General features: G+C 37.8%; 2 protein-coding genes across 9 annotated transcripts in view; one reads left to right on the forward strand and one right to left on the reverse strand.

Moving 5' to 3' along the window:
• Positions 1-2,963, reverse strand: part of LOC146466506 (uncharacterized) — a 41,696-nt gene extending 38,733 nt beyond the window's left edge. Inside the window, exon 1 of one of the 3 annotated variants that reach the window (XM_085126997.1) lies at positions 2,840-2,963. The gene's annotated coding sequence lies outside the window, so the exon portion shown is untranslated. The remainder of the gene's footprint in view (positions 1-2,839) is intronic. The other 2 variants (XM_085126989.1, XM_085126995.1) reach the window with 2 other exon arrangements.
• Positions 1,245-27,827, forward strand: LOC146466507 (uncharacterized). Of its 6 annotated transcripts, none has more exons than XM_085127003.1 (10): positions 4,003-4,242; positions 10,948-10,972; positions 18,563-19,075; positions 20,745-20,919; positions 21,530-21,624; positions 22,373-22,526; positions 22,712-22,775; positions 23,149-23,414; positions 26,768-26,927; positions 27,438-27,827. In XM_085127003.1, exons 3-10 carry the CDS (start codon positions 18,591-18,593, stop codon positions 27,677-27,679), a joined length of 1,641 nt encoding a protein of 546 aa, XP_084983129.1. In that variant the 5' UTR covers positions 4,003-4,242; positions 10,948-10,972; positions 18,563-18,590; the 3' UTR covers positions 27,680-27,827. The 6 variants fall into 6 exon arrangements, with proteins under 6 accessions (XP_084983131.1, XP_084983129.1, XP_084983127.1 ...); XM_085127002.1 differs by lacking the exon at positions 4,003-4,242 and adding an exon at positions 7,850-8,013; XM_085127005.1 differs by lacking the exons at positions 4,003-4,242; positions 10,948-10,972 and adding an exon at positions 1,245-1,268.

Raw genomic sequence — 27,827 nt, forward strand, 5'->3', positions numbered from 1 at the left:
TATACAACGCTAATAAGTAATAACAAACATCTTACACGTTCGTCGAAACACAGTGTCTCGAAATTGGCCATGGTTGAACGTCGCAATAAATTAGTGATACGCGAATTTAATGAGACAGTTGCAATCTCAAACGCCTAAACCTAATAGGCAAATTATTGACTTTCACCACCGATAATGACCGTACCGTAAAACTCTCAACATTCAACAAACCGTTTGCAGTAATGTGGGGCACTCAGGTACCCAACACCGCGGGTTCAGTCATTTCGGTAAAATTGTGTCTATTCGAAAGGTCTAAATATATAGCCTCAGAACTTCGGATTGAAATGTGAATTTAGTCGCCTACAACTTCGGTAACACAAAAACAATTAATTTGTTTTGCCGTTTCAAAAGTTAGAGGAATGAAATAAGGCCAGTAGGATTTTCGGAGAGCCAAGAGCAGTTCCAAAATTCGGGAGACAGGGAAAAGGTATAAAATGCCGGTAAATCAGGGACTTTGCTTGACTTGACTAGAGCGCAAGATTCCGTGACACTAACGGCAAACGTCAGATTCGCGTTTATGTTTTCTTGATAAAATATGAGTACACAGATGAGAATAGTGCACGAAAGTTCTGGCCTTTCATGCTAAAGCCTAACTACTCAATTTTACTGAGAAACTGAAAACAGCGAGCGACAAACATGGATGAACATGGTCACGTGGTTTTATGTGCCGTTCGCCGTTTGCGGTAACTCGTCAGTCTATAAACAAAGTGATACACGGATCTCATGGATTTCTCAGCTGGCCGGCGCTTTTTAGATGTAAAAAAAAAAATCTCGGGTTCTCGCATTCTGTGAGATGACTTTCATCGTGGATTTATTATATTTTGGTGCATTTTTGCCTGAAATGCAAGGATATTGTGTCTTCAGGTGAATAAAATTGTCAGAGGTCAAACCTCGGAACTCTAGAATTCTCAGCAATAAAGAAAGTATCTCTCAATAGTTTATGTAAACAGAGACGCTTGTTTCGTTGCTAGCCGGCAGGATATTTAAAGCCTATTCAGATTAAAGTCCCGCTTTAAATTGTTATGTTAATTACTTTGTGGACTTCACCTGTTATAATTTGAGTTCTCAAACACGGACTAAACCAGTCAAATTGAATTCTACTGATTTAAGATGCGTTTTAAGCTGAAAAAAGTTGTAAACGTCTCAGCTAGCGATAAATTGAAATAGACGGAAAATACGATTCCACTATGCCAATCAAAGAATATGGGGCTAACTGTGACAGTTATGAGGTATGCATTATTTTTTATTTATATATCGTTAAAACATCACTTTTAAATTGCCGCTAGAAATAAGAGGAAAATGTTTAGTTGCGTGGAAGTTTGTTAGTGAGTTTGTTAATTTGGAAACCAATGGAAAAAACAAATATAGATTTGTCGTTAAATCCTGTAAATCGACCTTGAGGGAAATAACGAGTCAATTTTGTCCATGACTTTAACTCTGTATTCGGGCGAAGTGTATGACCATGAAGAAACTTAATTTATTTTACATTAATATAACATAGTGCTTGTGCTTCCCTATCTAATTCCTATTGGCGTCATCATGGTACATTTCTCAACATACGCACGGCCGTGCGTCCATAAAATGACCTGTGCAACTTGCAGACAAACTTGGGTTCCCGTCGCTTAGTTTTAGTTTGTACAAACTAATTCATTCAAAGAAATTCGAAGCAAATTTTCATTGTCAAATTCATATGAAACGTTCTCGTTCAAACCAGACATTTGTGGCGTGTTTGTAAACAGCTGATAAGAACCTTTGTTTTTCGGTACAGCGCATTGAGAGAATTTTGCAATCAATCACAATTTTGCTTTTCGATACTCGGGATATTTTGGGATTGGTTATCTAGATTTCTGTTGAAATTAGAGGTTTTAGTTTACGATCACATCCCGATCGAACTGTATGGTATTTAGACTTCAGGCAGTGATCATAAACAAACTGAACTCAGCAAATCGAGATCTACAGTAAACTGAAATCAAACTTTGTTCAGTCATTCAGTGTACTTTCGTGAGTTTGGTATTTAAGCGCTCGCGGCATTCACAGGTATTCAAATTCTATTTATATACCGGCGGCGGGTGTCTGAATGTTGCCAGCGTTTGAAAAAAAGTTACGACGTAACTCTAAACAACAAAGAAAACACGAGACCTACCTTCTGGCGTATAATACAGACATGTCGGAAAAACAACAAGCGCCCAGTACTTTTTCGAGCTAGCGAACACTGGGATTACGTCACAGAATTTCGGAAGAATGCGGATCTACCGGCTTTTCTACTCACAATTCTCGCCCGAGTGCCAAGAAAAACAGCATACGTTTGAATTTGTTTTCTTAGTGTTATACTTAATTTGAAAAAATATAAAACCTTTTCCTTGCTTCTACAGAGTTTCATGCTTTCTCAGACAAAATTATAAGCAATTTATGAGCCGTTAGATTAACGTGTCCCAGGATTATTATGAATTGAAATTCGATTCCTTTGGCAAACAGCGTCCTCGGCAGACGGTCTAAATAAATATAAACGCTTTGAAAGAGCTAATTAAAACCTCTAGACAAAAAAGTTCATATTATAGTCTAAATTGCAAGATTTTTAACGACAAAATATTAATGTTATTGTAGCTGCCGGCTATCAACTTAGCAAACTTTCTTGTATTAAATTCATCGTACAATAATCACTCATTTCGTACAGGGAGAAAGGCCCGTCTCGAAACGATTCTTTGAAATAAACAGCCAAAATAAATAAAGTTAAAAGAAACGAAATAAATGAAATGAACATGAAAACCAAAAATAGACTATATAGAAACAACAAACGTACCTTATCAGTGATTTTACAGAACAAAAATCTTAAAACCACAGACGGAGACGACGAGAGAACACTATCAGCAATACAGCAAGTCCTACAGGAAGTTTTACTACAGAAAATTAAAATGGAAAACAACGACAACTAGAATCGAAAAGATGTGTCAAAAAATTCCTACATAAATTAAATAAAAGTTTAAAAAAAAAAAAAAGGATTGCGTAATTAGCGGTAACACTTAGTCTTAGATATAAAACGATTTTCAATTTAACAGACATGTTTCGGCAGAAACTTTTGCCTTCTTCTGTTTTGATGTTATAGAAGAAGCAAATTTGAATATAAATATCTAGCCTACACAAGAAAATTTAGACGTATACGTATTCATTAACATTTTACTTGTTATTTGTATTTAAATTTGCATCTTCATGTAACATTTGCACTGTCGAAGGCAGCTTGGAGTTTCTGTTGAAACGTGTCTGTTAAACTGAAATGAAAATCGTCGTTTTTTTTTTATCCAAAACTTATTGTGATTTTCCTGCGGTCCAGAGCTTTTGCTAAGTGCTTCTTTATCATGATGTGAATTTTAAAATTTAAAGTGCTCGAAAAGTGACAGTCAATACAAAAAAGAGTTTAATTGTTTGTTAAATTAAAATCCTACCGCGAGGTTTTCGTTCATGGCGATAAAAAGCTAATTTTCCTTTTGACACATTGTAGAGAGAATTTGAGTGTTTTAATCTTGATTGTGCGATCAGACAAATTATCCCGAATATTTTTTCGAGCTCGTGGTTGGAATATAGCAGATTTGACGGGTAGGCTTCATTGGTAAATAAACAAAATTGCCCAAATTAAAACCTGTCAACGGTGTAGTTATATGTATTTGTCTAAAAAATCTGAAGCTTTAATAAGGAACAAATTCTGAATTAGTTGGACATATAGGGCCCTTTAAAGTATAACTTGAAGCTATATATGTAAAAACTGTTATTAGTCTTTTTGAATGCAACCTCTTCCACTTATGTCTTATTAATGACTCAATAATTTTTTTTTATCTCTTGAAAGTTGTATGTTTATGTGACTTGTGTCAAAAATGGGTTGATTCAAATTCATAATCCGCTTCATAAAACATTGATTAAAGACAATTCGCACCCAATTTTCAGTTGAGGGAAACGTTAAGCTGTTAACAAAGCCTGGATCGAACGAAAGTGGGCTTCAACTTTCAAAATTAATGTTACCTAATCATTCATTCTATCTAGAATAGTTAAGTTTGACGCGGAGCCTTCTGCAGGTGGCCAGCCAGTTCAGATATTGCGTCTGACGTATCCGGACTTGAAACGAAAATCATTTGTCCAGCCCAAAACGATTGACGCTGTTGATTATCTTGTGGAAAAAAAACTAACTTGAAGTGAATGCAAGTCAGCTTGCTGGTAAGAGGCTTTAAGTAATTTCGTAGCTCTAGTAAACGTATTGTGTACCCACTAAGCGAATTTTACTACCATCAACACTTCACATATGTGCTCGACTGGTTAACTCCATGTTACCTCCAAGAACAGTTTGCCGAAACGTATTTTCGCCACGGCGGGGCTGGGTTCATGGAACTCTTCCAAATTAAGATAGTTCCTTAACACTCTTTGTTATGGTACACGGAAGAATCTGTCCACTGGACGGAGCATGCACCTCGGCAAGGGTGAAGGAGAAACCCGTGTTAGGCAAAGTGTTTTAGCTATAAATGAGGCATAGACAAAAAAACATCTGGAAACTTTTTAAGGATGCGTCTGAAAAGGGGAAAACCTCGCCGCAGTCGTGAAAGATTGAATAACTGAATCCTAAAGTGTGACTATTCAAATGAAAGTTACTGGGCAGTACTTTGCTGTAGTGCTGTTTATTATGATGAGTACAAGGTGGCTCCAGTAACCATCTCTTTTAGTCTGCGAATAAACCTTCAAATGGAATTGAACAGAACTCTTCTGTGGTGCATACTGTTTATTACGCTGCACAAGGTGGTTCTAACTATGTTGTCTGTGAATAAAACCCTAACGGTGTGAGCATTCAGTAGAGCATTATCCTTCATGTTCTGCTGTTTATCGTGCCGCACAAGGTGGTTCTAACTATTGTGTATGTGAATAAAACCCTAACGGTGTGTCCATTCAGATGAGCATTATATATCTTTTTTGTTATGCTGTTTATCGTGCGCACAAGGTGGTTCTAACTATTGTGTATGTGAATAAAACCCTGACGGTGTGACTATTCAAATGAGCATTATATATCTTTTATGTTTTGCTGTTTATTGTGCTGCACAAGGTGGTTCTAACTATTGTGTTTGTAAATGAAATCCTAACGGTGTGACCATTCAGATGAGCATTATCCATTCATGTTATGTTGTTTATCTTCCGTTGCGAAATCGCGCGGAATATCGCCAGATACTTAGCGACGTTGCCGTAGGCCAAGGTTGAGCGGGATAATTGTTTTATTATTGAGCACACTGATAACAAAGTACAGTTTTATTGCTGAAAAGCTGGAGACGATTTTGTTTTGCCATTTTTTCCCCGACACACGAAATTACGTATGTAGCAGGATATATCTGTTGACTACGGACGAGAAATGTTCAGTGCACCATGACCATATTTGGACATTGTTGCAATGCGTTGAATAATAATATTTCTGTACGAGGAGGTTCTAACTTTTGAGTCTGTTGATGATCTCTTATAGAGTGTAACCTTAAAATGTCACCATTCAAATGAACGCTACTGAGCAATACTTGCCTGTTGTACTGTTTATTATGCTGTGCGAGGTGGTTCTAACGTTTGAGTCTGTGGATGAAATCCTAAAGTGTCACCATTCAAATGAAAGCTACTGAGCAGTTCTTTCCTGTTGTGCTGTTTATTATGCTGTGCAATGTGGTTCTAACTTTTGAGTTTGTGGATGAAATCCTAAAAGTGTGACCATTCAAATGAAAGCTACTAAGCAATACTTACCTGTGGTGCTGTGTATCGTTCTATACACAAGGAGGCTCTAACTTTTGAGTCTGAGGATGCCAATAGTTTTGTACTAATTTATAGGAATGCTTAAAAGTAGTACTTTCCTGTGATGCTGTTAATTATTCTGAAAGTATTCAAGAATGGTCCCAAGAATTGTTACTAAGATGAAATTAATAATATTAATTTAAGTTATTTCAAGAAAGTATGCATAGGGAGTCAGCATCCAGCCGGTAAACCAGAAGACTTTGCCTTACAAGTTTGACAGAGAAATTTTTCTGAAAATATCCAATCATGCATCTATTACCATTCCAATAAATAACAATTTCAATTCCGTGAGCCAAATAAGATGAATTCACAAGAATGAAAAGCAAATTGATTTGGAAAAAAATATATAGCTGATTCCTAATTAAATAAACTAATACAAACGCACAGTCAAATGTGTAATAATTAACAGTTATTTACCGAAGTAGAGGTGAATACTCGAACATCTCCATCACTGTCTCCGGCGTTGAGGTGAATAACTGTTTTAGTAAGTACATACCAAACCAGTAGATAGCCAGATAGCGAAAATTAAGTGACCATACATATAAGGTTTAATAATTGTTCTGAGTCCACTTCAGTTCGATGTCTTCGCCGTCCTCACGATCAATCTCCGCTGCACCAAGTTCTACCACCAGTTGACCCATATCAGTGCATTTATTCATGAACCATTTAATGATCCTACTAAATAGCCATTGACGTTTCTTGTGGAATGAGACAGTTTATTTCCACTCATCCTTTCACTCATTGGCCTACCGGAAAGTTGTACACCTTTTTTGCTTTGCCCAAGTTACTGTTTTGTTGCAGTTGTACATCGCTATTTTAACACTAGACATTGCAATTGTACCTTGCAGTTTTTTACCAACTGCTGTGCCATGATAACGAACATAAGAGAAATACAAATCAAATACAATTTATTTTTGGTTTATTCTAGTTTTTAAGTCAAATAGCAAAAGTAGTCAATGATTTATTTATCGACGAAATCGCGAAAATAAAGTAACTCAGTCCCAACAAATTTAACAAAGTAACTCAGTTCCAACAAATTTAACAAAATCGCCAAAATAAAGTGTTGCGAAATACGACCATCCTCAAATCGCGAAATTAAAGTGTCGCGAAAATACAGTGTGTTTAGATAGCCAATCAGAGCACATGAAAAGCACTTTGCACTGATTTGGTACACATTAAATGCAAATATTATATTTTCCAATGTGTAACATGTTTTACTTTTATTTGTGGTGATATTTCCAGACGTTTTCGTTATCTGAATTTATTTTATGTCAATCTTGTTTATTTGGTATGATAACATTTAAAGATAGATTATGAATTTTCAGCAATTTCCACGTTGTTTCTAATTAAAAAGAAGACAATGCAGTTATTGTACAGTTTTAAATGGGAAGAAATTAATTAATGCAGTTCGAGTTTTTACGTACGTATACGTATTTAAAATCGTCTTGAAGACTGAAAGAAGTTTGATGTCCCCAAGTTTTTAAAGCTTAAGATGTAAACATAAATAGAATAGAATTTTCGAAAGGCGTTTTATATAACAATTAAGTTATTTTTTCGAAGTTAAGTTCAGGAAATGACTTGTCGAATTGTCGATTTCCTCTTAATGTCAATACCGAAGGGGTATTCGCTTATGTTATTAAATTTTCCTCAGCAAACTGTAGTGTAAAAGACAAACATGGTTAATTAGCTGCATGCAAAAAGAAAAGCAAACTTGTCATTTAAGTATTTTAATCTGCGAACGATAAAAATTTGATGAACAATCAGATACACCGCTTGACGATGTCTAGTTAGCAAGTCTTTTCAAGGGGGGCGAGAAAAAAGAACCCTTATGTGTCAAAAATGTTGAAAATGGTGTCTTGAATTGACAAACCGTGTAAAAACAATTTGACTAGACCGGACGTAAAAGGCAGCTGTGTTTGGGAAAGCTCATCTGTGATTGGTTGCCAAATAGCTTGCCTTTTTCGTGAGGAAAATTGCATCTTTGTGTTAAGTAATGAGAGATATGCACCTGCAGGCCTGATTATAAAGTTGTAGTTTCTACCGCATTTGGCGAATTGGTGTAAAACAAGGTAGGAAAAAGACTTGGTTTTATCAGCCAAATGAACTTTCGCCAAAAATATCTTCGTTCAGAGAAATCGTTTATTGAGGCAAATTATTAAGTAACAAGTCACCAAGGTAAGTGAACTGACGAATCTTAAAAAATATCCATCTGAATATACTGAATGAAACATTTTTTTTTTTTTTTACATTGTTTTAGAAATTTTCGGGCGTGTCGTTTTTAATGCCGAAAATAGCGGAAAAGAGCAAAAATCATCCACAGAAAGGGAAATAAAAAAAATTAGTTTCAGAGCACAGATTTTAGTTCTAGGAATATTATGCGATAAATTTCTTTGTTTGCCATCAAGTGTATTGTATTCCGTACTGAGCTTTTTTAGTCTAAACAAATGCCAATTTTGTTTAAAATTCATTTGTGAAGTTGATGCTTCGCGGTCAGCCCACTTTCGTTCTTCCTTTGAATTCCCTGATTTCGTTTCAGACTTTTGATTGTTATTTCTTTTCAACACGTTTCGAAACGTATTTAGCAGGTTGATTTACCGCAGTAAACGATTGTACTGAATAATTATCTCCCATTATGTCAAGCGAAAACAATGTGATAACAGTTCTTTCTCAGACAGTAAGTTGACACCGTATCCTCGAAATATAATTTCGACGGTAGGCCTTTAATTCACACTAGCTACACCTGCCAACTGGACTTCCTATTCAAGCAAATCAGCTCTGTACCCTCGCGAGTGGCGGGTACGTAAGTACAGTTTTGAACCCTTAAGCTCCTGCTTAACGATCAAACAATTTGCTTGCGAGGCAAAATGTTGGATGAAAATGTTTGATCTAGATCAAACATGGCAAGCCAACTAAAGGCAGTGTTGAGAGAGGCGTCTAAACGGTCAAACATGCTCTTCCAACACGATGTTGGACGAAAATGTTTGATCGTTTAGCCGGGGCTTTACAGGGGCTTTACAGGACCACGGTAAATATATGGCGCAAAACTGTATATTTTCTTTCGGCTTCAAACTTAAACGAATTGTATACTGTTCAGATCCGAGCAAGTTTTGTTCCAGTACCGGTTCGGATCTTTATAAGTTTTGTGCCGGACGGAAAATGAAGGCAGCCTTGGCCAAAACATTACGGTTTGAGTACAAACGAAAGCTCAATTAGCTTGGGATTCGGCAAACTGTTTTATCATAAAATAACGTATGTATTTTCTCGAAAAATAACGGGAGGCGATAAAAGGGTGTTAACATTCGAAGCCATACACAAAAATTACGTCAAAATGTTTTCTCATTACTGTCAACAGTTAGATGATTCGAAGGATTGCTTTTTGTGGAGAAAATACGGAATTTCTTTAACTTATTGCGGTTTCACTTTGAGCAACTAGGGTTATGTTGTTCACTAATTTTACTGTGCAAGCGACCGATAACTAGCTAGAGGAGGCATAATTCCAATTCTCTGGCTTTTGTTTCATCTAAGCTTTTCAGGTCTCACTTAATATTTATAATATGCATGTTGCTCGGTTTGTCATCAATCATCCGTCTGAAAGGAACTGATGAACGTCAAGCTATTATGTAAAGTCTAATTCAAGCTTTCAAATGAAATGTACTTTTAGTTGTCTTCCGTTCAGGGTTTAATTCAATAGAAACATATATTTTCCTTACAGAACTGAAGTTTTACTTATTGAAGAATTTCAGTATGACTTACGTGCAATTGTGCGGATTAAGCCAAATAATTTGCCTGTGTTATGATCCTCGCTCGCTGTAAGCTTTCTGACAACCTGATTAATTTCAGCTTACCTATGAAAAAGCAACAATTCTACGAATAGGAATGGAACACAGCGATTGAGACTGACCTTTCTTCGAAACCTCCTCACACATCTGTAGACATCACAACATCTATCGCGCGCAATCAAAACAAACAAAAAGGCTGCTGGGATCTTTCCGAGGATGACGTCATTGATTAAATATTCAAAATGGCGACGTGACTGTTTATACCTCCGACGACGACGTGACTGTTTATATACTGTTTATACTGTTTTATACCTCTGTTTTGGAGTTAACATTTTTTTTAAAAAAAAACGTTGTCATTAGTCTTCGGTTGATGCAGAATATTTACCCATATTATGCCAGCAAACATTATCTTAGAGAGCAAATTCACCGGTAGTGGAAGCGCAGCCATAATGCAGACAATGTCCAGCGCTTTACGTATTTACACAATATACTGATGAGTAACAGAGTATGGCCCAGTTGAAACGTCATGCTATTGTCGTGCCCAAAAATAATTCATCCAGAAAAGCGTAAATTAAGTTCGACATTAGCTACAGGTCTAAATCAACTGTCTTGCCAATTGATTAAACGCGACAAGTTCTGTTGCGCTAGCACCGTGTTAAATGATTTAGCGCGACGTCTGATTCAGACGACGTGCTTAACTCGTGCCGAACCCAACGCATACATTGTCATAAGGTATTCATGATCATAATTTATGCATGTTTATAATGCAGTAATTTTGGTCTAGCACGACTGAATTAAGTTCGACGTTTGAATCAACTATGGTGCTACAGTCTAGCGTAATTCAATCTAGTTAAACGTGTGATAGCACAACGTTTGAACCGGACCCAATAATTCAGTACTCAATGCAGTTGCCACATAGGTAACTAAGGGCGCTAAGCAATTCCGAAATGGCCACTTATACATGCATGATAAATTGATTGTCAATTTTTATTGGTTTTCAGGTCGTTTTCGCTCATTGCTGTGTGCTCACCTGAAAATTATCTCATTTATGGACTAATGTTCGCAGCTTTTCTCAGCTTCTTAGGCAAATAATACGTGGCGGAAGACTGAAACTTAAGTAGCTCATGCGCGTACGTCAAGTGTTCTAAGAACCGCTTCTAAGTTAAACTATGCCGCATAAGGGTCATTTCCATAGTGTGCTTAATTTTGTAGTTTAATATCTTGGCTAAATATTGAAAAAGCTCAACAGAATTGCTTCCACGGCGTGTGCCATCACAATCGTGCTTCAGATGATTTATTATTTCAGTTGTTGTCTTCGTTTATTTTTCAGTCCACCGAGGCAGTAGTATAAAAAGGTTAGTGGCCATTACTGTTAATATTATCTCGTAATTTGCTTTCACTTCGACCTCATCTCAGTTTTTAAACCATAAAATCACTTCTTAGAATTTAAACGTGATTTGGTCAAGACAGTAGCGACGGAAATACTGAAATTTCATGAAAATAGGGTAACCGTCGATGGTATGTAATGTGGTGGAAAGTTTGTATCGATCTCAACAAACAAAATGTGTTAAATGACAGAAAAATTTGTTACTGTATTATCTCAAAACTGAACGAAGGCAATAATTTTACTCACTGTATGGTATCATTTCTCTAAATTTCTTTGCACTGAGTCCGCCAGAAACAAACTAATCTCGCAAAAACATCTCTCCTTTCTTGAAACTGTGGTATAATTAATGGCGGAGGTCAAACTTCTATGCCGTTGGGTTCATTTAAAATAAAGGCATTGATGTCAGGTCGCAGTTAATTGTTTTGCCAATCCGCAAAAAAAAAATCTTGTGATTTTCACCGTCGACTGGCTATCGCAAACAAGCCATGAACGCTCTTCTCAAATTTAGTGGCAAACTAAAACACAACGATAACTGGATTGCGTCGCAGGTGACAACGAAGCACAACCAAGTACAAGGAATTAAGCAGTAATTCTGGGATTGTTTATTTTGAAAAGAAGCTTTGGGTCAGACAATTATCGTCGAGAAGTTATTTGTGAATTTCTTATTTTACTACATTTTATTTTATTTTTTGCTCAATTTGACACAGTTTTTTAAAAGACTTTCTAAAATAGTGACCCGGTTTCTAAAATTCTCTGAATTTCCCCGATTAAAAATTTTAACACTGCTGCATTCGAGTTTCACTTTCAAGCGAAGATCAAATTATTCAATATTTCAGACGGCGAGTAAAATAAATAGATTCCGTCTCCTCGTGAGTTTCACATTAACTTGTAAAAAGTAAACGCTTGGTTCTATCAATAGATCAAATATTTGTTTTGTATTTGTTCGTGCACTTCTGTTGCGACGCAAGTGAAAACCAGGGATAAGACTCGGCAACAATTTCATTCCACACGATGAATGTTGTTCAATCCGCCGTAAGGTCATCTTTAGTCAATTTTATCTTTTCGGCATTTAAATGAGTCATTTGCTTTAACTCACATCCGTCAAAAGCAATTGTCTAAATGCTGTTAGCCATTAGGAATGGATGAATATTGATAAGTGGTGGCGAGATTAAACGGTTTCGTTCCGGGTATTTTAACAGGCGTTTTTCTTTACATAGAAACACTCACTGCTCATGTGGATCCGTAAGGGTAGGTTTCGTTTTATATCGTAGGATTTTTATCAATTTTTTTTATGTAAAATAAATCGTTTTCTTTAGAGCAATTAGTTGTATTCTCAATGCAGGAAACAGGCTCTTAGTGACCCATTTTTTCTAAAATGGCGGCTTATGCATAATCACTCATACTTGATCCGTCTTTACTCGTTTCGACAGGGTCAGTGTGTTCGGTATCATACCGGCCGACTGGATTTAAATTTCGTTGATCAGCGCTTTATTGTCTTTCACTAAACAAAATATCGCGCGCTTTAAAATTGGTGGAAAGTAATTAATTTCTCTACTCCTTCAGTTTCACAATAGCGTCAGCTTTTATTTCTTTAAATTGTTATTATAATTTTCGCTAATCATTGTACAGGAAAAATGTTAAAGTGGCTTGTACGCTTTCCTCCCGAAATCACTCCCTTCCACACGACACTGAATTTTTCGGCCGGTTTGTTTTGAAACGGGAACGCTGCAATAAAAATGTATCATTTGATAGGTGAAAATGACAGTCATGTTAACTGTTTTTTTTTTTGGATAAAGTACATTATTGAGTTTTTTTCTGCATACAACACTTTTCTTTACATTCAGCTACAGAAGCACATGGTTTTCGCCCACCCTATATGCTACAAGACTCCTTCGAACTAAATTTCAAAACCAATTTCTGGGCCTAAAACGACACAGACGTTAGTCACTTTGTACTCAGTATTAAAGTAAACTTGCCACAAGTCGGCTAGATCTAACAGTTTGAATAAAACAACTGTAGACACTTTAATTTAAAAGGTTGCTTAATATTTAAACAGTCATCATAGCTAAAGGAAATGGAGACCAATGTGTCTGTTTATTTCAAATTGTTTCATTTTTCTTTTCTAGTGGGTAGGTGTGTGTGTGTGGGTGACCACTGCTATATTCGTTCTTGACACTGTTTACGTTAGCCAACGGTTAAAGATGACTACTTGGATCGGCCCAGAATGAAATAGGTTTAGAACGGGGTTTGATTAAGCCCTGTCTGAACGTGATTCTTTTAAGCCCCGAGTGAAATGCTGAATGTTTCTAAATTGGTAACTATGAAATGGGAGACCACATGTGATATGCCATTTAAAAGGTATTTTCTGGGTTATACAAAAAATCACACCAACAGACCTAGAGATACGGAGGAAGTTACAGATTGAATTGAGAAGTGTCAAAAACTAAATAAGAAAAACGTTTAAAATTTCCCTATTCTGTGAATGTATTGGCTATATACCTAAATTATATCTTAATTGGAAGTTCTCAGTGCATCGACTGTTGTATCAACTGGACCCTAAATGTACGTACAAAGGGGAAAAATTCCAATAGTTGGAGAGATGGTAATTCACTGTCTTACGTAGAAGGGGGGCATGATTTTATACCTTCAATTAGCAGTTCTTTCCACGATCTTTTGTGTGTGCAAATTTCACACAAAATGACCAAATATTGAGCTGTTAATTGAATCTTGTGCTATATGGCACTACAGGGCATTAAAGGATTAATATGAAGTTTTCGTGGTAGGTTATTGCCAGCGAATAAGACCTCAAGTCACAGGACATGTAAATAAAGGAACAGTGATAAAGTCGAGCGATTGACTATTCTGCAAATAAATTGTCTTCAAGCTACTTCTTTCCTCCTTAAGCTGCAAGATTTAATTAATCAAAGTGTGCGTGGTTTTCGGATTCGTAACAGGACAAGAGTGACCTAGCCGCGAACCATTGACAATTAAAGAATCTACAAGCTGTCCGGAATTTGAGAAAGTCTTACATGTAAAGTCAGGCGAATTTGAATGGCCTGTCACTCTAAATGGAGACCGCCTCTTCGTTCACTCATTTCCTTGTGTTAAATTCTCGCTTGGAAAACGTGCGATCACACGCCAATATAGGTTTCTGAGCAAAAGTTTGTTGATAAACAATGCGGGTACAGTAGGAACTATGCTCTATTTCTCAGTAGGCAACGTGTATACATACTTTCCAGTTTTGCGACTTTCACATGTCGACATTCTCTTGAACTTGCCAACACGAGTTCGAAAATTTAATTATGTAAAGTGAAGGCGTTTTTACAGTGTTTGTACCAAAGCTTGTTTTAGATGGTGTGGTGGGCGTTGTTAAATTAAACTTAAACCAAAAGGCTTCCATATCAAACAAGAATTAACAATTTTTTAATCACTGAATCTATTCAGTAAAATTTGTCTCAGCATGAAGATTATGGAATTGTTTGAGTCTAAATTAAGCAAGAATGCTTTTAATAATTCCCTGTGCGAAGAAATCGCAGGTGACCAGCACTAACTCGAAGTTTGTTAAAGTTATCGGTTCCTCAGTTGTCATCCACGTGTTTGAAACAACAAAACAAAGCCTTTTTGTGTGAAAATGCCCTTTGACGTCTTTAGTCAAAAACGAACAGAAACAAGTCAACATAACGATTTCTCAATTGTTAATAAAATAAACATGGATTATATATTACCTGAAGGCCTACATTAATGTTTATCAGTATTTTTGTAAACTTTTAAGTGAACTGAACAATGTGATTGTTGACCCAATAGTGGACCGCTGCTAATGAGTACTTAATTCATTTCCTGAAGTAAAACCTATTTTTGCAAAAGCCAAACCAGCTGGGAGACTAAACAACTTACTTTAAGCTCTTGTAACTCAAACTTTGGACGTTTTTACAATGCTTACAATGTCTACCTAATCCTATTAACTGAAAGATATACATTAAGACACATTAAAGCCTTTCTTGTTTTGTCATTACCATAAAACTGAAAAACACTTCACACCATTTTCGATGCAAGTTGGCATTCTCAATTTTTCTTAAATGAAGAGAAAACAAATCTCGCAGTAATTCCAAACTTTATCTTTCCATGCGCGTGCCGAAGATCGTGCCTAATGTACTGGAAAGAGAGTGCGATTTTTTTATTTAATTTATTTTGTTCACAATTGTCCCAAGACGGGTACATTATTAATTAGGTTTTACCTTTGTGGTAAGCTCTAGGGGATAATCGGAATAATAGAGTAATCAAAATATTTGTAAGAAGAGTCTGTACGTAAGAACGCAATCCCAGAGTACGTTCATGCTCCTCACATAAGTACATACAGGTATGTTTTTGGATTCTTTCTAAACCTATCTGGCGTTTGGTGATGGATTTCAGTGATTATATTTAAAAACAGGAAGCACAGTTAGATAAGCTTGATAAAACAATGGGCGTCCTAAATTAAACGCCAAGATGTTTTTGATACGAACTTGTAACGGATGAGAACTGTTCGTTCGCCAGTCCTTACCAAAACGAAACCTGGCTTTTATATAGTTTTTACTCATCCGACATCAGAATTGCCAATATAAACAAAAGTTAGTTTGCGGTCGCATTATACCACTCAACGGGAGGTACGTTCTCTAGGCCAGAATAGCAGCATTTCACGAAAACATTCATTCAGAGCACAGTTGTCCCTTGCCGAAGACTTTGTGTTGGTAAACACCAAGCCGCTAGCATCTTAAATTGATCCCTCTTGCAGGTACTGTATATAAATCTTCTGTTCAGCCAGGAAATGTGTACATCATCATTACAGTAATTGTGTATATGTTGTTTATTGTGAAGGCAAGCTTGTTTAAAGCTTAAAATTGCATTTTGCCATTCTCAGAAGTGTGGGAGTGAACATTGGTGTAGTGCTCGGTTATTCAGTGGCATCAAGTAGAAGTGTTTTGCATTTCACAGCTTGTTGTATTGTGGTGAAACTTACCTCGGAAATTTTGTTTTGCTTTCGACAGAATTGCGTGTAATCCCTACCTTTTTATTTCAGCAAAGTCACAATCAACGCTTAAACACTTGTTCACTGACAGGAAAAATTTTCCAAACATGATCTGAGAGAATTTCTAACGAATATTCTCGTAGAATGCCCATTGCATATGCTTTCTATATTCTACTCATTTTCTTTTACGGGTTGGCCAAACTAAATTGGAAAACAGACTTGAAAACTGCTAATCAACTTGCAGTTTATGACGAGCTAAAAGCTTTTTCGGTGGAATAACAATAAAGGAAAAAACACCTTTGTTATCGAAGCGATTTTGTCAGGTTTTAATCTGAAAAAAGACAAAAATACCCAAAAAATGACACGTTTCGCGTCTCGAGAAAAAGGCACAGCTCTCTACTATCAGTCTCGTTCCATTTGTAGTCAAGGTTTTAAGTTTACACCGGTGATAATGATAATATGTATTAACCTTTCGGTAGCTTTTTCAGATTTGAATAACAATGCAATCGGCAAGAAAATTGCGTGAAAAGATTAAAGGCGATTATGAACAATGAATAGCTCGAGCCTTACTTAAGTACATACCATTGTTGTGATAAAGACAGACCAGAAATAATTGAAAAGTTCGAAAACGCCCATAAATTCTTTGCAGTACTATTTTGAGACACAACTACTGAGGGAGTGTCATCATAAAGTTAATCCTTGAACGGCAAATTAAATAGAGAGCAATAAACAAGGTCCTTATTGACCCACTAACTTGGTTTATAAAATGTAATTTGGATATTGTTAAGTTGCATCAAATTATTTTAAATCCAATTTTGCCAACTAGTATTGTCCACAAAAAAGGGCATAATATGATAAACATTTTTACGTTCTTAAACCAAACTGTTATGCTTTGCTGAAAGCGAAAGGCGTTCACTTCATGACATAAGCTCCTTGATTTTAAATCACTTGTACAGTTTCTTTTCTTTTTTTTGTATAGAAATACAATAAATTCAGTTCCCTTACATTAAATTTATCCGACAGTATTAAAATAATACGAAAGAACAGCTTCACACGTTGCGGAGTTGATCGCAAGTTGATCGCTTATCAATCAACTGATCTTCATGATTACACTTCAAACGAACCACAACTATTCATATGTAGTTTTCATTTTTTATTCCTATTGTTATTTTCTAGGTTATCGATTACTTTAATAATTAAAATCCGTGATCCTATATATCATAGAAAGCGACAGAAATTAAGGCCTGAGAAATGTTACATAAGTTAACATCTACAGGAAACTCTTTCATGCAATCAGTATTCGCATATTTTCTTTACCTTTAAAATAGCGAGTTTACGTCGTCTTTGCTGAAAGGAACCAAAACAGTTGATCGATGACTATATTCATGCCCCCTGTTAAAGTCTATTCTCTTAAAATTAATTAAATTAAACTTGTTACATTAGACGTTTTATGCAACGTGCCTCGATCGCGAAAACATTTCAAGCGTAATTCGGCGATCTAATTACTATTCGCCATTCGGTTACAAGTATTGCCTTCCCTGTGTATTCACTACGAGCACTATAGTATGCACAATCAGTGTTACCAGCACCATGAACCGTCATTTCGTGCAGAAAAGAACTCGGTTCTAACTTTCGCCATTATGGCATCGGCTTATCCGTTGCAGCCAAGCACTGGAATGTTCTCAGTTTTTCGTGCAAAGTTGTTTCCAATTTGTTTCGAGATAAGATTAATCTCGAAACAAAATTTTTAGCTTATTAGAAACACACCACACCGTCGTCAGTTCGCGATCGTTTGGTGATAACCAAATAATCTACAGCTCACAACAGGAAACCGTAATTAATGCCATTCATTAATCAGGACCGGGCAAACCGTAAAAAAAGGATGCAAAACAATTTTGTAGCCTGCGTACTAACAGACTTTGAGTAATAAGAAAAACTTTGGCTTTTCAAATGGTGAATTGGTTTGACCAGAAGAAAACTTCCTATCGAACAACAGGCAAAGTGTGTCAGCAGAGCTGCTTTTTTTATCTGGTGAATGACGTTTAATCTCTTTGAGCAACCGAGGCCTGAGGGTAGATTGTAATTACTTACTCATGAACCGGTATTGAGGTCTGACAAATCAGGGCAAATTATGCTCTGCACTCAAGGGGGCCTAATCGCTCCTAGCAAGTGGCCGTCTGTGAACGTAAATACCCAATTTTTCATCAGTTTTGTTTTCGTTCTTGCCACGATCTTTACGAGAACTCAGGGCTTTTCATTGAGGTTCGGCAAAATCAGTGTTCAATTGCTTTCAGTTGAATTTGGTTTGAATGCAATAACATGGTTATATAATTGCTTTAACGTTAACTTGGCGACAACCAAAGGAAAGAAACCTTTTTTTTTTTTTTTGCATTTTTTTGCATTTAAACTGATCATCAAAACTAATATTCCACAACACTGGTGTCAAATACAAAAACAGAAATTAACCCTGTTTGTTTACAGCGCTAATTATTTTCTAAAATCTGGGTGTTACTAGAAATACTAACTGTACTGCGTTTAATTTTCTATTTTCAGGTTCCATCCCTGAAGCAGATTTGAAGCCATGCTGTCGCTTTTATTTCTCCTTTTCACGCTCTTTAACTTTGCACCTGAAACGGATGCCATATTTCTTCCTTACTGGTCGAAAAGAAATCACTCGGACTCATCTTTTCACATTCCGTTCTGGTCCCTTGCGCTGGAAGGCAGAAAATCGAGCAAGAAGATGGCATACTACACGGACCTGGCGAGAAATTTCAGCCTCGACTACCGATGTACAAATGGTTTACCTATCTCCATCGCTTGGCACCAGTACTCGCCGTACACGTCAATTTACCAAACAAAAAATAAAGGAATCCCTGGGTTAACCGTCGATGGAATGTTCCCTGGGATTCTAAATTCTGCTGTGTCCAGCTGCTGTCATAAAGAGACTAAAGTCTTGTTTGGTAAATTGCTGAAGTCTGTACGAAATGCCGAGAACCACATTGAAGAAGACACGTTTGACATAACCTTTCCTCTCTATGGATACGACTCCTCTGCTGACTCGTTCAGGTAAAAAATAAAATACGACCTCTTTAAGGCTGGTTTCTATATGATCGCGGATCGCAGATCGCAGATCGCAATAAGGTCTGCGATCGTCTGCGATCATATGGAAACTACTTCTGCGATCCTGCGATCGCGATCGCAGACCATCGCAGAAGATAGAACCATGTTCTTTCTAAAGGCTGGTTTCCATATGATCGCAGACGATCGCAGACCTTATTGCGATCTGCGATCCGCGATCATATGGAAACCAGCCTTTAACAGCGGCTTTGAGAGCTTGCAAAATTGTGGAGCAGGGACGCAGACGCAGGGGGAGGGGGGGTTCGTCGTATGTGTTTTGAGGGTTTGAGCTTGTTGCTAGCTTTCTTCTCTCCTCAAAAACCAACATTTCCAAATTCCAATTCGATCTGGAGAGTGCCCCAATTAGTGCTCTTCGCTAAATACAGTGACACTTCAACTATAAAGATATTTATTTAGCTTTTGCGTTCGACGTTAGGAGAACGCAAACTATTTGTGTCGCTTCTTTCTGGATGCTGTGCGATTTCAAGGTTTAGGCGCCATCTTGGACTGGCTGACCACTAGCCTCGATTTCTTGCGAGAGCTAAGTGAAGTCCCGCGGGTTGACTCGCTTCGGTCTGGAGGCCATGAGATCGAACGCACTTTACTAATCCATGATTATTACTCGTTGTTTAAATGTATTTCTGCCTTTATTACACCCATTTTGAAATCACTGGTGATCCCTGCAATCTGATTGGCTCTCAGCAGTGCGATTTATTCCCAAATTGCACGGTTTTTTGCTCTAAATCGCATCCTTTCTTTAGCCCATCGAAATGGAAATGAAGTAACAAAAAAAGAATATTAATATTGACAATGACACTCTGTGATTTCAAAATAGGTGTAATAAAGTGGTAATTGAACTTTGTGTCGTGCAATTTTGGTCTGAAATCATACTTGTGATTTCAAATCAAACTCGCGCTGCGCGCGCGTTCGATTTTGAAATCACGCGTATGATTTCAGACCAAATTGCACTCCACTCAGTTCAATTACCATTATAAAGTAAGAAAACAGCTTTTTGTGGATAACTGAATTATTTCAAATTGCATCTCATTAATTGTCACGCCACTGAGGGGATCCGAAGTCAACTACACAGTCATGCCGAACCTCGTACATATACATAGGTACACACATAATCTTTATTTAAACACGATGGTTTTCAAAGCTGTAAGCTTGTGGGGTCGTGTGGGATCGCCTCTGCGTCTTTACGCAGCATATAGCGAAGAAGCACAGCTTTTGTCTGAACCGCCAACTTCATTCACTACTTGTGACGCTGATATACGACACTGGTATACTTTCTGATAAAGAGCGCTTTGGCTTAAAACTTTCACAGAAGCGAACATGCAAAGACACGGGACTTACAAAAACTTTACTCCCTAACTGTAGTAGAGATAATTATACGTTGTCACAAATCCCTTTTTCAAGTTGTTTTTTTATACAACTGTTTCAACGTAAGTGTATTGGGGTTTATTGAACAGGGGCTAATGGTTTTAGCTGGAAGGTTAATTTGGTACGTTTTGATGTCAAGGGGTTCAAAATTAAAGTTAATCAATACCGTCAATAGTTCAGTCAGCCTTTTTAATGCTTGTTGTTTAGATCACCTTCTTTTCTTCTCATTTCCAAGGGACCGGGCATTCATCACTGTGGTGAAAGCGCCCCGTGTCATCCTTTTGGTTCACAACGATAAAAAAGACAGTTCGCGGACCCATATCCTGATAACCACGATTGCTAACGCCTGGCCAATGCTGGTTTTCATCTTAGTAACAGCCTCACTTTCAGGGATCATCATTTGGTTCCTGGTGAGTTGCCATTAAGTTTTACATCCTTTAAAAAATGTTTTCTAATTATATATAATGAGCTAATAGAAGCTTGGTCCCGTTCCTGCTGCAGTAACAACACCAAAACAAAACAAAATTATTCGCGGACTTTCACCCTCGCTACTGGCCTTTAGTTTAGGTTGGTCTGTTCGAGGTATTTAAAAGGCCCAATTAAACATTCAAATGACAGTTTTCTTACCCTTCACGCCTATACTTCAGTTTATGAAGTCTCTTTTATCTGCCTCCATCCTGAACAAGGTATCCTTTCGGGCAGAGCCTTTCCTTATAGTCCATTATAGAGGGCAACACCCCCCCCCCCCCCCCCCGAGGGCCTGAACAACGGTTAAACCTCCATACTAACACATCACAATCTCTTTGTTCAATTTTCTTGATAAGTGCTTTCCTTCACTTTTCGTGATAGTGACAATTTTTAAGAGCTACGGTCCCTTGAACAAGCTCTGTGCCCTCTCATGCTTTGAAATGAGCTGGTTTTTTGTTGTTGTTTTTTTTTTTATTTGCCAATTCAAGACACTGACGGATAAGAGCGTAGTAAATATATTCCATGTCTTATGTGATGTTTCATTGTTGCTAGGACCACACCAGTAATCCTGGAGAATTTCCACCACCATTTCTTCGAGGATCCTGGGAAGGATTCTGGTGGGCTTTGGTTACCATGACAACAGTCGGGTATGGATCTTCTTGCTTTAGTTTCCTGATGTAAAAAATACCCATCGATTACATTGACAATTTGAGTTAACTTAATTGTTATAACTTATGATCGACCAATTGACTGACTCATACACTGATTAACTTGATAACTGTCTTAACTGACTAATCCACCGCATCGAAAAAGATGGCGACTGTTAATTTACACATAACTCTTAGCGTACCATAAGCCTAAAATCGCTATTTAAAGCACACAGAAAAGTTCTGACTATTTGCTGGTTGACCAACCGAATCAGGGGCCCGTTTCTCGAACGTCCCGGTAACTTACCGGGCCCGATTACACAGTGATTACAGACATGGTACTTGGCCAATGTTTTCACAGAATTATAAGATTTTGAAATTAAGCATTCAAAGCTTACAAAAATTTGATTTCTGTCAACAGACATTTATCACCAAAGACACTTATCGATCCCGATAAGTTACCGGGACTTTCGAGAAAAGGGCCCCAGGACCGATTGTTGCATGAATATCTGACAAACTCACAAACTGAGTAACTGGCTGCCTGACTGCATGAATAAATGACCGTACATAACTGAATGAAAGACAGACCAAATGACTGCACAACTGAGTGCATAAATCACTGGTTTGCAGGAGAACTGACTGAATAACTTGCTCACTGGCTGATTGATTGACTTGGGCATTATAATATTGCTGACTTAATTTCTCCAGAAGCGCTGATCTCATTGCTACACATTTTGGTCCTGTGCAGGTATGGTGATCGATCTCCAAAATCAGCGCTGGGCCGCGTATTTTGCATCTTGTGGATAATCACAGGTGTTATCATCGTCTCCATATTCACAGCTCTCGTCACCGCCTCGCTGTCCGCAAGTACTGTGCAGATTTTCAAAATCCATGGTTCAAAGGTAAACAGATCTTTTTTTTTTTTTTTTTTTTTTTTTTTTCATGAGTCGCAATGAAACAAATTTTGAGAAGAGCTCAGAGCAGGGCCATACGGGCGTCTCTGCTAACTGGCACCGCTCGCAAAGATCCCTTATGTCATCACATAGGCTATTTCTCTGTTACTTACTTCCTCTCTCGTTCCTCGTAGATTGGAGCTGTCAACGGGAGCGAAGAGTTTAAGTTGGGAGTCACTATGAACGCCGACATGGAAGGTAAATCCTCAAATCAAATTTCATTAATTTATTTACCGGATCAGGGACAACCACAGCCAAACTAAAACTGTGTATCCAAGTTACAACAGGTGTACAAAAAATAGATTTCGAAAACTTTTTAATTTTTGCCCTTTTTCCTCATGTCATTTATTTCAGAACTCAGACATTTTCATTGTTTTCATAGAATTGTATAAATTGTTGTTCCTTATTCTCCCAAACTTCAAAACAAGTGTTTCTATTTATTCTATACGAAAAAAAAAAATTCTCAATCAACCCTTCATAAAACAACCAATAAAAATATACCAGCGTTTCAAACCAATCAGCGCGTGATAACTTAATGTTATTTCACAGCTGTATTGCATCTTTGTTTCAGTTTTCCCTCACGTAATGAAAATGACAAGAGCCCTCCTGGCGCATGAAATTGACGGAGCTTTGGTCGATAACTACGTCCTTACACACTCCCTAAACCTGATTCAAGATGAACCGATCAGAATCGAAAGATACATTGATCATCAAATCACTTACGGAGTGGTGCTGGCTAAGAATTCTTCAAAACTGGAGAAGTGCTTTCGGTATTTCTTACATAATCACCCGCAGGAGATGTTTGAAATCATCGCTGCTAATCTCGTTCCACTCAAGGTGAGATTTCTTCGAGATATTTCCTAAAAGCTGGGTGCTTTGCTTCAATTTTACTTTCTGTTGGTTGCCACACGTTAAATTTAAGGGAAACATTTTGAAGGATTTCGGAGTACGTTTAACGACAAGCAAAACGGATGCAAAAATTGGTGTGGGTGAATTCGTATGGTGGATAACTTCATGGGGTACACTCATGAACGATTGGTGTATAATTCTGTCAAACTGTGGGTTAAAATCACAGTTCAGAGTGAATTCAAGGGCGGATATACTCACGAGGGGTGAATTTACTTCATTCACTGGAGTAAATGTCATGGGAAATGAAGGGTGGGGTATGAATAAGTTTCTTGGAACAATGAACAAGTATGGTCATAGATGGGAATGAATTAATCGGGACAATAGGCCTGATCAGGGTTTTCGACGCCATTTTGACGAGTAGGCAAACACGCTTGAAATAACAATGTTTGTGGAAATCCGATGTCAAATAATTGTCAAATAAAGTCATCACTTAGCAGGAATGCAGAAAAAGCGTCTAATTGGTATGAAGACAACATGCTAAAGGGTAACTATAGTAAATATAGAACCATGACAATGCAGAACAAAAGAGAATTAACAAATCCGACCATGAGTATTCAAGGCAGCGAAATCGAGTCGACAGAGAAGCTGAACCTTTTAGGAGTGACGATAGATAGTAAACTGAACTTTAGCCATCATATTAACAACGTGTGTAAAAAAGCAAGCCAAAGGATTGGGGTCCTTATGAGACTGAAAAACCTGATACCAACAGAAGCCAAGCTGCAGCTTTATAAAGCTGCTATCTTACCACACCTTACTTATTGCCACCTCACCTGGCATTTCTGCCAGGCAAGCGATAGGAGAAAGCTTGAACGCATACAAGAAAGAGGACTCAGGGCAGTTTTTAAGGACAAACATTCTAGCTACGAGAAACTACTGGCAAAAGCAGACATACCATCGTTATACAACAGTTGCAGGACATTGCCATCTTCATGTATAGGATTAAGCATGAATTACTGCCACAGAGACTTTGTAATCTTTTCCAATTAGACAGTGGTTCGTATTACTTAAGGAAGCGAGAATTTGTTCAACCTCGATTCTCTTCGGTGACATATGGAAAACACTCACTTCGTTACCTAGGGTCTAAACTCACTCCTAGAATAAGATATCAACCCTCTCTGAAGCAATTCAAAAGAGTCATACGTAATCAGGACCTTACTGCCCTAGCAGCAAATGTCAGTAACTGTCGAGGCTGCAACCTATGCCGAGAATGACTAGGGTTTACATGATTTTTTGCGATTGATGTATGAAATTTTATTAATATGGTTTACGATGTAAATTTTAATTCATTTTTTAGAATTTTCTAGAATTTAGTTAGGTGTCCACTATTAGTAGAGGGGACTTCTCCCCTCAGCTACATTTCTTGACACGTTAATAAAGTTATTATTATTATTTAGTAAATTATCGCTTCTGAAACATTCATGAATTGGAAACTTTTGGCACTAAGAAAAGATTTTAAGAAAAAAAATTGGAGGGATGTAGCTGTGCCAGAAAGCGTCCAGTCGTGTTTTGAACTTTCCATACATTTCCCTGTATTTTGTTCCCGCGAACTATTTTTAGTAGTAGTTCACGGCTGGTTCACTATACAGACAAATGTATGGAAAGTTCAAAACACGACTGGACGCTTCCTGGCACAGCTACATCCCTCCAATTTTTTCTTCTTAAAATCTTTTTCCTAGTGCCAAAAGTTTCCAATTCATGAATTTTTCAGAAGCGATGTTTTACTAAAATTATTTGACATCGGATTTCCATACAAACACTGTTATTTCGAGCCTGTTTGCCTACTCGTCAAAATGGCGTCGAAAACCGTGATAAGGCCCATTAATTCAAGGATCTGGTATCTTCATTGGGTGATCATTGGTGATCGCATGAGCTTCATTCAAGAGTTGGAAGACCTTAGATAACAAGGAAATAAACCAGATTTCAGAGTCCAGCGGTTTTCGCGAAAACAAGTGGGTTTGGTGGGGGTGCCCATTCTCGCCGGCTCACAAACCTGGTTCTAGTTCTCCAGGTGATCTGGTGACGTAACTCGGGGGACTGGGGAGAGAAATTTTAATGCCGTATCCCACAAACGCGCGCGGCCTTCAGTGTTGTTTTAACATGGCGGCCTGGAGCCTTGTGAGGTCGGTCTCATTTGAACGTTAACTCACCTGGCACGATACACATGACATGTAGAATGCATGCAGAATAATCCTCTTTGTTTGACTAATGCAATTACTGAAGGAAATTGGGAGGTAAAGCCTTGAAAGCTTCGAGTCATTGGAGAATGACATCTGATGCGATAAGCGATTGAGGACGGATTGAACCGTGAGCATGAATCTGAAAGATTTATTTGAATAATTTGGTTTCCAATATTACTTTAAACTGTGTTAATTTACTTTTGTGTCACTATTAAAATTGATATTTGCTAAAGAATGTCTTGATCCATTCTGGTATCTGTTAAATGTTCTTATAATTAGCTTGCCATGTTCGAATTCTGAACTCGATGAAGACGCGGGTATCACAGTTTTGACGGGCTTTTGAGACGCCGGCCGGTCGGCAGTGTTGCCGTGACTCAGGACTTTAAATTTATGTTGCTTGTTGGTTTGTTTGTCTTTTTTTTTTTTTGGCAATTCAACCCCGGTCAGGTCGTTTTGTTTCGTACTTTGGCATTTAAATGGCTTTCCGAGCAAAGGAAAACTCTTGCAATTCGGAGACGGCCCTAGTACGCTTGCACTGCCCTCATAAAAACTGCGACAAGTTTTACGTGAACAAGAAAAATTTAAATGAACACTTCCGCTTGAATCCATCGCATAAACCAGACTCTTTGGTGACGACTCGAGTTCGTATTACTGCCAAGGAATGTGCAGAAAAATTCCTTGACGATGAAAAAAACCCATACTCTAGGAACGTTCGTGTTAAAGAATTGTGTAAACTTCTTACGGATGAAGAACTTCAACTGTATATTCTGCCAAGGATTGCCAAAATTGTGACACCCGTGGACTATTTATTACAAGAAACTACAGGTACACTTAACGATGTACACCAAAAGCTAGGTGAGTAGACGTTCAAATGAAACTGAGTGAAACCGACCGCGTTACTCCGCCATGATAAAATTCGAAAACAACACTGAAGGCCGCGCGCGTTTGTGGGATACGGCATTAAAATTTCTCTCCCCAGTCCCCCGAATTACGTCACCAGATCACCTGGCTTGTCGTTTTCTCAAGAGTTACGAACTCACCCCCTGCATTAACCCTGCGATGATATTTCAGGTACAAAATGATTCTTATTTATTTTCTTTCCAGAACCCAACAGACGATGAGAATCAGCAATTGAAGGCTGCTGAAGGATTATTTTATCAAGAAGACGTGTTTGAGATGGTCATGTATGTTGGTCTTGGAGTGGCTTTGGCTTTCTTTGTAACCGGCCTCACGTGGGAATTTTTGTGTCGACGGCCAAAAATCAGTGAGTATTGCAAACATAGGGTCTGTTATGTCGACTTCTCGGCAAAACTATCACCAAAATGTTTCAAGCAAATAAAAAAAAGGCTGTCTGCGACAGCGTCCACGCCATCTAATCCGCGTCTCAGTGTGAAGCCTGACTAAAATTAACTGGTGCCCAGTCCTCGCGCGGCTAACACGTAAAAATAGAAAAGACAATACAAATGTAAATTTAATGAAAACAGAGGAAAATTTTCCAAGAGTCAAAACGTCTGATCGATGTAGATACCCTTCAACGTTAATCCTACCCTTCAGAAAGGTTTATAATTGTGGGCTGTTCAACATTGTGACGAGCTTTCTCTGGTACTTTCTCACTCCGTAAAAATCAGTTTTCTCAACTCCAGGTCGACCTGCCGTGATCGATGAAGAGAGTCTTCTTCTAAGCATTGTCTGGATTATAAGCATTTTGTCCTCAAATGACTTATTTTATTTCCTATCGCGGAGCGAAAAAGTTAAATCTGCTTCGTTTTCATAGGAAACCAGCGAATGCAGTTTGCTCCGAAAGGCACGTACTCGGTAAGCGACGAAGAAGTTAAACTTCATCCAACCGACAACGGCAACCATTCCAAGCTTGATGACATGATAGCGGAATATCAGCTATTTCATGACCGCTGGATTGAAGGACTGAAGAAGCTGCGTGATAGAGAATTGGCCGCTGACCAGGCTGCCAACGGTCGCCTTGCTACTAACGGCAACGCAGACATGGTTGCTGTGTGAGGATTAGCAGCCTTGAAGCAGTTGTAGCTAAATAAAGGACGGAGTTAAAGAAGAGTTACAACTTCTCTTATAGAGAATTCATCGCATTAGGAGATAGAAAGAAACACATGCACGTTACAGTCGTCTTTGTCACTCTCCAATTACAGTG

The sequence above is a fragment of the Pavona decussata genome, unplaced genomic scaffold (genome assembly GCF_977016875.1).
Source record: "Pavona decussata unplaced genomic scaffold, jaPavDecu1.1 SCAFFOLD_143, whole genome shotgun sequence".
Lineage (NCBI taxonomy): Eukaryota > Metazoa > Cnidaria > Anthozoa > Scleractinia > Agariciidae > Pavona > Pavona decussata.

Excerpts from the sequence above, each read along its gene's own strand:
- LOC146466507 (XM_085127005.1), top strand. The coding sequence starts at position 18,591 with ATGCTGTCGCTTTTATTTCTCCTTTTCACGCTCTTTAACTTTGCACCT. Across the intron at positions 21,625-22,372 it reads GTTACCATGACAACAGTCGG|GTATGGTGATCGATCTCCAA; the intron begins GTATGGATCTTC and ends GGTCCTGTGCAG. Across the intron at positions 22,527-22,711 it reads TCAAAATCCATGGTTCAAAG|ATTGGAGCTGTCAACGGGAG; the intron begins GTAAACAGATCT and ends CGTTCCTCGTAG.